Source organism: Heptranchias perlo, chromosome 35 (assembly GCF_035084215.1).
Source record: "Heptranchias perlo isolate sHepPer1 chromosome 35, sHepPer1.hap1, whole genome shotgun sequence".
In the NCBI taxonomy this organism is placed as follows: domain Eukaryota; kingdom Metazoa; phylum Chordata; class Chondrichthyes; order Hexanchiformes; family Hexanchidae; genus Heptranchias; species Heptranchias perlo.
In genome coordinates, this window is record NC_090359.1 from 9,641,459 (window position 1) to 9,651,260 (window position 9,802).

General features: G+C 42.3%; 2 protein-coding genes across 2 annotated transcripts; both read left to right on the forward strand.

Moving 5' to 3' along the window:
* The first annotated feature begins 595 nt into the window (after positions 1-595).
* Positions 596-3,231, forward strand: LOC137302015 (ferritin heavy chain, oocyte isoform-like). Its single transcript, XM_067971723.1, has 4 exons — positions 596-770; positions 1,429-1,575; positions 2,188-2,313; positions 2,738-3,231. Exons 1-4 carry the CDS (start codon positions 669-671, stop codon positions 2,888-2,890), a joined length of 528 nt encoding a protein of 175 aa, XP_067827824.1. The 5' UTR covers positions 596-668; the 3' UTR covers positions 2,891-3,231.
* Positions 3,232-5,734: 2,503 nt separating this feature from the next.
* On the forward strand, positions 5,735-8,631 carry LOC137302016 (ferritin heavy chain B-like). Its single transcript, XM_067971724.1, has 4 exons — positions 5,735-5,836; positions 7,096-7,242; positions 7,655-7,780; positions 8,134-8,631. Exons 1-4 carry the CDS (start codon positions 5,735-5,737, stop codon positions 8,287-8,289), a joined length of 531 nt encoding a protein of 176 aa, XP_067827825.1. The 3' UTR covers positions 8,290-8,631.
* Positions 8,632-9,802: the final 1,171 nt, after the last annotated feature.

Here is a 9,802-nt window from a genome sequence, read left to right on the forward strand (position 1 = left end):
ACAGCTGGAGCTGCCTAGGCTCAGTCCTCCAAAGATTGAAAAAGTAACTTCACCCAGGCAGCTCCAGCTGTCCTGGGCCAGACACTTGGGGGAACCCCCTGTCCTCTAAGGTCTTCTTCCTCCCCCTACCTTCAGCCGACGCACCTCACTGCACTGACCTCCTCTTCCTCCCTCTGTTCGGTGTCGCAAACCACCAGCAGCAGCAGCAGCACAACCCCTCCCGGCTGCTGTTTGGTAGTATTCTTCTTCACCCTCCCTCCTTGTTGATGGTGGTTTCTCCTTCTTTCTCCTTCTCCTTCTCCTTCTCCTTCTCCCCAAGGGACCCAGGCAAGGGCCTGCTCTCTCTGCTCTCTCTGCTCTCCACTCCACTCAGTGGCAGTCCAGCCACAAACACCTCCAAGGCCTTGCTGGTCTGTATTGCAAAGCTCTGATTGGCTCTGGATATCAATCTCTCCCCCAGAGCCCTGTCCTTTGTTAATTGGTGCCTGGATTCAGGGAAGATTCCTGATTGGCTATCAGGGATTGTCAATCATCATTGGTGCTGTCCATTCCTGGTTTAAATGCAGGCTGTCCCAGTAGTCTCAATACAAGAGCTTGTGAGGGAAGAGGTTAGGTTGTTTCATGCAGTGGTGTTTGAAGTGAGGTTTCTGTTAACAGTAAAAGTTAAGATGGTTTCCCAAGTGTGTCAGAACTACCACAAGGAGTGTGAGGATGGTGTCAACAAGCAGATCAATATGGAGCTCTATTCCTCCTATGTTTACCTCTCCATGGTGAGTCTTGTACTGTCTCTTCATTCTGAGAACTTGGAATTTTTTTTTTTGTTCAGAATTGGATTCAAATTACATTTCTCTTGAGTTCCTTTTCCTCCCTGGGGTGGAATATCTTTGGGCAGTAAGTACTTTGTGTGTAATATGGGGTGATCTTGTGTTAATGGACTGCTCCTTACAGCACCTGCACTCTATTGAGGGGCTTAATATATGAACCTGGCTCAGCTGCTGCTTGAATTTGTAACAGAGGAGCAGAAACCTGGTCAAGTGCTTGTCAACAATTGACTTAAAAGGTTCAGTTTCAATGGGGTGACTGTTGCCAGTGAAATGTTGACAGGTCCTCACTAGTTTTCTTGCATTTTTACTTGCAGGTGAAGTACTATGAGAGTCCGAGGCTTTTTCACTGCCTTGATCCTTAACACAGATTGTGGAGTTTGAAACTTCTGGAATATAAGAATTTTCTTGTTCCTTGCCCAATTTTAGATTAGAATAGCAAGTAGAAGGAGGGGCGACTTACTGTAAGTACAGTTTAGTTTGCGTTACTAGTTAACATAGTATTTTTTTAAAGAAACTTTGAGCACTCATTAACTGGGGAGGGGAGAGAAAGATAATTGTATGTCGGTGAGATCTAGGTCTGACATGATTCTGTTTAAAATTCCAGTCCTATTACTTTGACCGGGATGATGTTGCCCTGCGTCACTTTGCTGAGTTCTTCAAGGAGCAGTCACATGAGGAACGGGAGCATGCTGAGAAACTGCTGAAATTCCAGAATCAGCGTGGAGGCCGAATCATCTTGGAGGACATCAAGGTTTGTTCATAGAATCAGGCCATTTGGCTCATAGTGTCTGTGCTGGCTCTTTGAAGGAATATCCAATTAGTCCCTCGTGCCCTGCTCTTTCCCCATAGAGCTGTAAATTATTCCTTTTCATGATTCTATACATAAAAATCTGTTCTGACAGTTGCTATTGAATCAGCTTCCCTTTCAGGCATTTCATTCCAGATTGTAACAATTCACTGTTTATATATGAAATCTCTATCTTCCCTCTGGTTCTTTTGCCCATTATCTTCAATGTGTGTCCTCTGGTTAATGACCCACCTGCCAGTTGTTGAGTTCATGACTGGGCCAAATGTAATTTATTGAGGCTTATTTTCATATTGAATGATTGGTCCCCAGTGCAGCCTCTATCCAGCTTTCAGAATGTGGAAAATTTCTCCACAGCAGAGAAGATGTTTTCTCATTAATGAGCCACATGTTCTACATTATAACTGAACAGAGTACTTGTTGCTAACATCAGGGCAAAAATCAATTTTCTTCCACTCTCCAGTCATCCTCTTGTTTCAGGCTAGTTTGAGATTAATACTGCATGGGATGCAGATGGGAGCTTGAGCATTTTGTGACTTGAAAGACTTCCCTTTTCAGAAGCCAGAGCAGGATGAGTGGGGCAATGGTCTGGAGGTGATGCAGAGAGCTCTGCAGATGGAGAAGGATGTGAACCAGAGTCTGCTGGATCTGCACAAACTGTCCACTGAGAGGACAGACCCTCGTGTAAGTCCTTAATGCATCAGTGGCATTTTGCTTTTGGGTTTATTTTTAATTTGGGATTGTGTAATTTAGCACTGTCCTTTAAAATCACATCAGACTGAATGCAGCTCAATACTTTCCATTTCTAAATCTGAGGTTTGTTAAATCTACTGAAGGTGAGCATTAAAATCTGTCCTTGAAATCAATCTGTTTCAAGGGTTGAGATATCTTGGGCTTGAAGGGAACCTTCAAATGGATACTGACTTTAGGTGAGGGGCAGGGCAGCATTTATTTTCAATACCAGTGGCTGGGAGGGCAAGGAGTTAGATCTGGTCGTCTCTTGGCCATATTTTGTAATGAGACCTTGAGTATTCCCCAGTAGGGAAGTGAGATTAAAGGAACCTAATGATTCAAGTAGCTAGCTTGATTTTTATTTTTCCCTTTCCAGTTGTGTGACTTCCTGGAGACCCACTACTTGGATGAACAAGTGAAGATGATCAAGAAGCTTGGAGATCACATCACCAACCTGAAGAGACTGGGAGCCCCTGAGAATGGCATGGGAGTGTACCTGTTTGACAAGCACACCCTGGGGGAGGAGTGACTGGACTGTTGTCCATGTTGCAGATATTCAACTTGTGTATTGAAGTTTTATGTTGCCATCTCTCTGAACTGGGAATGGAATTCAAAGTCTAAGATTAACTTCCAAACATTGTAGTTGAGTGTTCTTGCAGCTGAAATAAAACATTTTGATGTTGAACTGGTTCCTTTTCTTCAGTAATTGAGCACATTCTAACACCAATGCACGTGGCCTTGCGTCAAACAAAAAAAAATTCTAAGAAATAGGTTGTCACCGTGATAAAATCTGATTTGTTTGGGCACATGGATGTTTTAACCCCTTCCCCTCCAGAAGGCTTAATTTGGTTTTGTCGCAGCCCAGGATGGCCATCAGGCCAAAATTAGATTTGTACCTAACAGCTTTCAATATTTGGTGTTCTGTAGTAGAGATTAAAGTGTAATCTGATTACAGTAAGACCTCTTCCTCCACATAGGCTTGAATCCCGTTTGGAGAGTGTGCATTTTTTTATTACTATTTGTTCATGGGATGTGGGCATCAATGGTGATTACAGTAATTAACCTTCTGAATAAACAACCCCACACATTGCTGCTGACTTGTCCATTGTAGGACATGAGGGAAGTGTTCCATGAAGCAGGTATTCAAATTTAAGTAGTTACAAAAATCCTGGAGCAAAGTAAGACCAAATCTCCAATTGTTCCTGCTAGGGTTACCTGGCTCTTTCCTCCTTCTCTTCAGCCCATCTTTTTCTTCCTGTGCAGAACTTTGGTCCAGCTCCTGCTATTTGTTTCAATCTCAATTTTTATTTTCCAGTCTCTGTTCACCTCATGCACCTTTTATATCCTCTACCCCATAGCCTCTAAAATACTTCCATTTGCTGTTGCAAATCTAAGAGCCCCTCTAAGTTTCCCTTGCTGGATTCTGTTTCATTAAACAGTTCTTGCCCCATTCCCCTCTCCTTGCGAATACAATCTTTGTGTAATCTTATGTGGCCTGGAACCAAATAACACTAGATCCTAATTACCAAAACTGCCACTTGTAAGTCTACTGAAGAGTTGGAGAATAGAGCCATCTAATTAAAGGCTAAACCACCAACTACTTGGTCTGTTTAAAGCTTTAACTGAGTTTGCACCAGTGATGTTCAGGTTATTCTCACACAGGGATCATATGATCAGATCAGTCCATCGACCCCACTTTTCGTTGCTTCATCTTTCCTTCACTAGGTTCCACCTTTGATTTTTTTTTAGCCTGCTGTTTGTTGTTGATCCGACAGTATTCTGATGTGATCTGGAACACAAAATATCCACGGGGCCCCATCCTTCCCTGACCGGATTTAGGGAAATATCAGTAACTCCCCTTTCTAATGAGAAAATTCACCACTCGACTCTTTCCACTTGGTGTTTGACTGTCCAAAAAGTACAAGAGATTAATCATTGAAACAAGGGATTACCAAACCCAGGAAATACCAGATAGTCTGTTCACCACTGTCGCTCACTGTATATACAACCAACACTACACACAGTGTTTGCCTCTCACCGCAATCCCTCCCAACACCAAACCCCCCCCCCCCCCGCCCCAAATCCCTTCAGTCAATGGTCCACAGTCTCTTCCCCGTGGAGTGCTCTGCATTTTATTGTTTGTAAAATGTCATGATGACAAAACAAGAACTCAACATGCCGTGGCCCCCTTCACTTTCCAGCCGATGTGTGTACAGATGCTCACTGACCCTAGAATTGATGGAGTATTGAAGGACTTGTGTTTAACACGTTCATCACACCCACTTTCCATTCGCCTGACTCGCTGTTGGTTGCTGTTCACAGGCTCTGATCTGTTTGGATGTTGCCTCAAACCCGCAGCTACTTGCCAAATAACCAACTCACGGATCCATCCAGAATTATTCAAAGACACTGACCCGCAAACAACAATTAAACCTGTGGTTCTGGATCTTTGAACCGTCACGATCAGTGACCATAACCGATGGGATGGGGGCAGATCCACCAATTGACAATTTGGTCCATTATGGTCAAGTGCCCGGGTGGCCCCGGAGAGGGAGCATGTGGTGTCCACCGTTACGCTTGATGCCTTCCGCGACCGATGGGCACCGCAGGGTATAGACTGTCTTTCAGACATCAATAATAGAATCCTGATTTAATTGGGAAAGTATCCTGTTGTTTTTGGTGGCACTTGATGCTTATTTTGGTATCTTTTCAGTTTGATTGGACCATCCAATATTAGTGGTGCCCTGAGAGGGCCACTTGTGATGGTTTATGTTTGGTGACCCTGGGGCAACCCAGAGTCTCCCTTATTGGTCCATCAAAGAAAGGTCGATTATGGTCAAGAATATGGTCACGATCAGATTTTTTATTCTTTGGAGTGTGGGATGGAAGAGCAGCCATGGTTTTTTTGCTTTTCCTTTTTTTGTGTTTTAGGCCCCCCTTTTATAAGAAGGGGATGGGGGGGTTTGGTTGTGTTTATGTGCAGTAAATCAATAAACCCAAAATAAGTGTCAAATTATAATTTTATTACATCGATCCAGGATGCACTCCAGTCCCTGCGGTGCCCACCGGTCACGGAAACAGATTTTACAGTTTGAGGAAAGTCAAAGCAATTGGATCTTTATTGAATTGTCAGCCAATGATGCTCCTCCTTCAAAGTTCTGACTGGCTCTGGGTGTCATCTCCCCGCCTCCCTTTTCTTGATTGGTGTTCTGAGAGAGGATGTAATTTCTGATTGGGTATTGCCAACTGTCACTCATCATCTAGGCTGCCACGCCCAGGATTAACCAGCAGTATAAATATGGAGCTTTGGGTGGCTGTTTTTCAGTTTCTTGCTTCAATAGAGTTGTTTAGTTTTGTTAAAGTTAATTTAAAGATGGCTTCCCAAGTGTGTCAGAACTATCACAAGGAGTGTGAGGATGGTGTCAACAAGCAGATCAATATGGAGCTCTATTCCTCCTATGTTTATCTTTCTATGGTGAGTTTTGTTTCTTTGACCCCTTCACATTGGAGATTCTAATGTGACATTACAAAATTCTGTTTTCTCCAACTCATCTATTGCCTTTTCTCTAATCTGCACCCCCTCCCCCCAATTGATGGATGGTGAGTGTCTTTTTAAAGCTGTAATATAATGTGATTTATTGTACAGTCATTATCAAAATGTCTCCCTCTTCCTTGCAGTAGTTGCACCACATTCTATATCTTAAATCTCAATTGTTCACTTTCCTGGTGTCTGAGCTTTCCATTGAAGTTGTGTTTTGCAATACACTCTGCATTCAATGCCTGGGATTCATATTTCTTACCCTCTATTCTACATCTCTCCACAGTCTTTCCCCACATTCTCCTTGCAATGGGGGGGGGGGTCATAATCTTAAATTAGAGCTAGTCCATTTAGGAGGTAAGTGAGGAAGCACTTTTCCCCTCAAAGGTACTGGAAATCTAGAACTCTCTCCCTTGAAAGTCTGTGGATGTTGGGGATTAATTGGTGCTTTCAAGACTGAAATCTTTTGTTGGGTCAGGGTATTGAAGGATGAGTTGATGTACAGATCCATGTTCTAATTAAATCATTGAGTTGGCTCAAATGGCTGTATGTCCCACTTCTGTTTCTATGCTCTGAACCTTCACTTTTTAAGTACCAGCTTGTCCCTGTCTGTCTTCTCTCTCTGCCTTTGCTCTATTGGTGGTAGGGCCTTCAGCCATTTTGGTCCTACTCAGTGTAACTGTTAATCCCTTTGCCTTCCTACCTCTGTCTGTCTCTCAAAGCATTCAAATGCTAACAGTTTCTAGTCATGCAACTCTTCCTGCTTGGTATCTGTTTCTCCTCTGAAATGCCTTGATGTTTAGTGTTGAAGGTGCTAAGTTAATGCTGTTTGTGGTAGTTGTAGAAAGGGGTTTGTTTCAAATTTCAGTCATGAAAAGGATGTAAGCTTTTATGTTCCTTCACTAATTTCTAGACATATAATTCAGTCTTGGGTGTGAAGATTAAAGTGAAATATTGTGTTGAGCATGTTCAAAGCTGAATTGGTAATTTTCCATTGGCCAGCTTCCCTATTGCTAGGAGTGTGATTATCTCACTACCAGGTTAGTGAAGCAAGTCAGCCTGTGCTAGTTTTCAGAACCATCTGCCTACAAGCTCAGAGACTTGAACCCTTGACAGAAAGCAAAATATTGAGGTTGGCTTTATGTACAATACCCATGATGATAATTCTGATACCCAACTACTTTTGATCTCACCAGTCCTATTACTTTGACCGGGATGATGTTGCCCTGCGTCACTTTGCTGAGTTCTTCAAGGAGCAGTCGCATGAGGAATGGGAGCACGCTGAGAAACTGCTGAAATTCCAGAATCAGCGTGGGGGCCGAGTCATCTTGGAGGATATCAAGGTTAGATTTAATGGAGTGGCCTTCTGAATGGCTCCCCTTAAATGGACAATTTTAAATATTTCTAAAGCAATTTGTTCTAATGCACATAATTACATAGAATGTCCAGCACAGAATCCGGACATTTAGCCCAACTGGTCTATGCTGGTGTTTATGCTCCACATGAGCTGCCTCCCACCTTCATCTTGCCCTATCATCACATCCATCTATTACTGTCTCCCTCAGTACTTCTCCTTAAAGACATTTATACTATTTGACTCGTGGTTGTGGTGGTGTAATTCTATATTCTTGGGACAATTGGTTCATGGCAACATGGACATCTGATTGCTTTTCACCCCTATTTTCCTTCAGTACTTTCTTGTGTATTTTGTTTAATCCATTAAGTGAACTGGCTGAGACCTGATTCCCTTTTCAGAAGCCAGAGCAGGATGAGTGGAGCAATGGTCTGGAGGCGATGCAGAGAGCTCTGCAGATGGAGAAGAATGTGAACCAGAGTCTGCTGGATCTGCACAAACTCTCCACTGAGAGGACAGACCCTCATGTAAGTTTTTAATGTGGGCCTTTGGGTAAGTTCGAGGTGGTGGAAATTTACTGTCCTTGAGCCTATTCAAAAGATCTTCATACCCAATAGCTTTGTTGGTGTCATGCTCAAATTTTATTGGGGAGGGGAGACAGGAAAGGGAGATTGCCCTACTGTCTGCATTAGAAATAAATGTATCTGATCCCAGGATCGAAGCACTTAATAGAGCAAAGTTACTGTATAAAATGCATCATTCTAAAGTGTACCACTTGACTATCCTCCAGACCAAGAAGATTGAAATCCAAACCCTTGGAGAAGCTCAGATCTTCCTCCATCTCTTGCTGGACATAACTATTTTCCATCTTTTCTTCCAGTTGTGTGACTTCCTGGAGACCCACTACTTGGATGAACAAGTGAAGATGATCAAGAAGCTTGGAGATCACATCACCAACCTGAAGAGACTGGGAGCCCCTGAGAATGGCATGGGAGTGTACCTGTTTGACAAGCTCACCCTGGGGGAGAGTGATTGAACTGACTGCAGGGATAAAGCTTATTGTTCAGTACTCCTGTTTATAGTCTGAAGAACCCCTATCCTGTAGCAATGGTGACTTTGTACTAAGAGCTCTGAGACCTGGGCTCTTGATGTGAAATGTAATAGTAACTGGAAATAAACTGTTACAGAAGACTGGGTTTTGGCTCCTTGTAAATTGAGTGATTGCTTATTTTTCAGATTAACATAATTCGGCTGTTGTAACAAATTACATTGGGCTATGTATTGGCTTTAGGGTGAGATTCTGCCCTATGACATTTTTTCTTCTGGGGTCATATCAATGTAGTGACTTGGGTGTTGAGGGCCAATGTGTCTGCCTTGAGTGTAAATTGTATTTATGCAGTGAAATGATTACTGCTGATTTCAATGCAAAGAACAATACAGTAATGAGTTACTGTTCCTATTAGTACTGCATATTATCAACTGTTTAACTCATTAATGATGCAAAATCAGCTGCTGTAACATTTTGTTCCAATAAAACACAAGGAAAGTGAACTAGTAATTTCAGTCCAATAGGCAATTTTTTGAAGAATAGTATCTGCCTGGGGAAGAACAATCCAGATGCTTTTTTTTCAAAGATGCTCCAGACCTCAGTAGGTAGTTGGGGTAGCTTATGAAATCACTCACTATTACTCCTAATAAACTGTTTGTTTGGAGTCAAATAGGTCTCATATGGGGGAGTGCAGGTTCCCTGTTTGTCTATTTCCCTTCATTTTCATCTTCTGCCCCCCCCCCAACCCCCTGTTAATCTCCCCCATGAATAATAAATTGGGTATGGTACAGAAAAAATACCTCGAACTAAACTCCAGCAAACAAAATCTTCCTTCTGGGAGACGTAGTAAATGCACTAAACAACTAACTTGAACCATTAAGTTGAATGGATAAGGCTCCTAAACTCTTCCATACCACTACTGTTCCATCAATTCATAAACCCAATATAAGCAGCTCATCCATAAATCTATCAATTTGTATTTATCCCATTGTGCAGTTAATACTAGATTACAATTCTAAATTCTACTGGATCACCATTTCATTTAAACCAAGTTAAATCGATATTTTGCCTGAAACTCCACATCCCAATGCCATCAATTCATAAACACAATACAATCAGCTCCTCCATAAATGTGTCGATTTGCCTATAGTCCTATTGTGTGTTCCATACCAAATTCTAATCAACCTTTCCAAATCCTATGGGTTCTCCATTCATCTCCTTCACCCCGATGAATGGATTCAAATGTTGATGCTGTAGCTGTAATTATCCAGTGTTTCCAAGTGAAGTTTAGGAACTTGTGACTTGCACTGGGTGTGATAGAATTGCTGTCTTCAGTCAGTCCATGTTAATATCTTTATATTGATGGAGTAAATAAGGGGAAACTGATTCCAGTAGCAGACCGGTTAGTAACCAGCAGACCGGTTAGTAACCAGCAAACACAGATTTAAGGTGATTGGTAAAAGAACCAGAAGTGACACGAAACTTTTTTCAGTGTTCTGAT

Bases quoted from the DNA above. Each gene is read 5' to 3' on its own strand.
- LOC137302016 (XM_067971724.1), top strand. From the start codon at position 5,735: ATGGCTTCCCAAGTGTGTCAGAACTATCACAAGGAGTGTGAGGATGGT. The intron at 7,243-7,654 runs GTTAGATTTAAT...TTCCCTTTTCAG, and splicing joins TCATCTTGGAGGATATCAAG to AAGCCAGAGCAGGATGAGTG. The intron at 7,781-8,133 runs GTAAGTTTTTAA...CTTTTCTTCCAG, and splicing joins CTGAGAGGACAGACCCTCAT to TTGTGTGACTTCCTGGAGAC.
- LOC137302015 (XM_067971723.1), top strand. From the start codon at position 669: ATGGTTTCCCAAGTGTGTCAGAACTACCACAAGGAGTGTGAGGATGGT. The intron at 771-1,428 runs GTGAGTCTTGTA...TTAAAATTCCAG, and splicing joins CCTATGTTTACCTCTCCATG to TCCTATTACTTTGACCGGGA. The intron at 1,576-2,187 runs GTTTGTTCATAG...TTCCCTTTTCAG, and splicing joins TCATCTTGGAGGACATCAAG to AAGCCAGAGCAGGATGAGTG.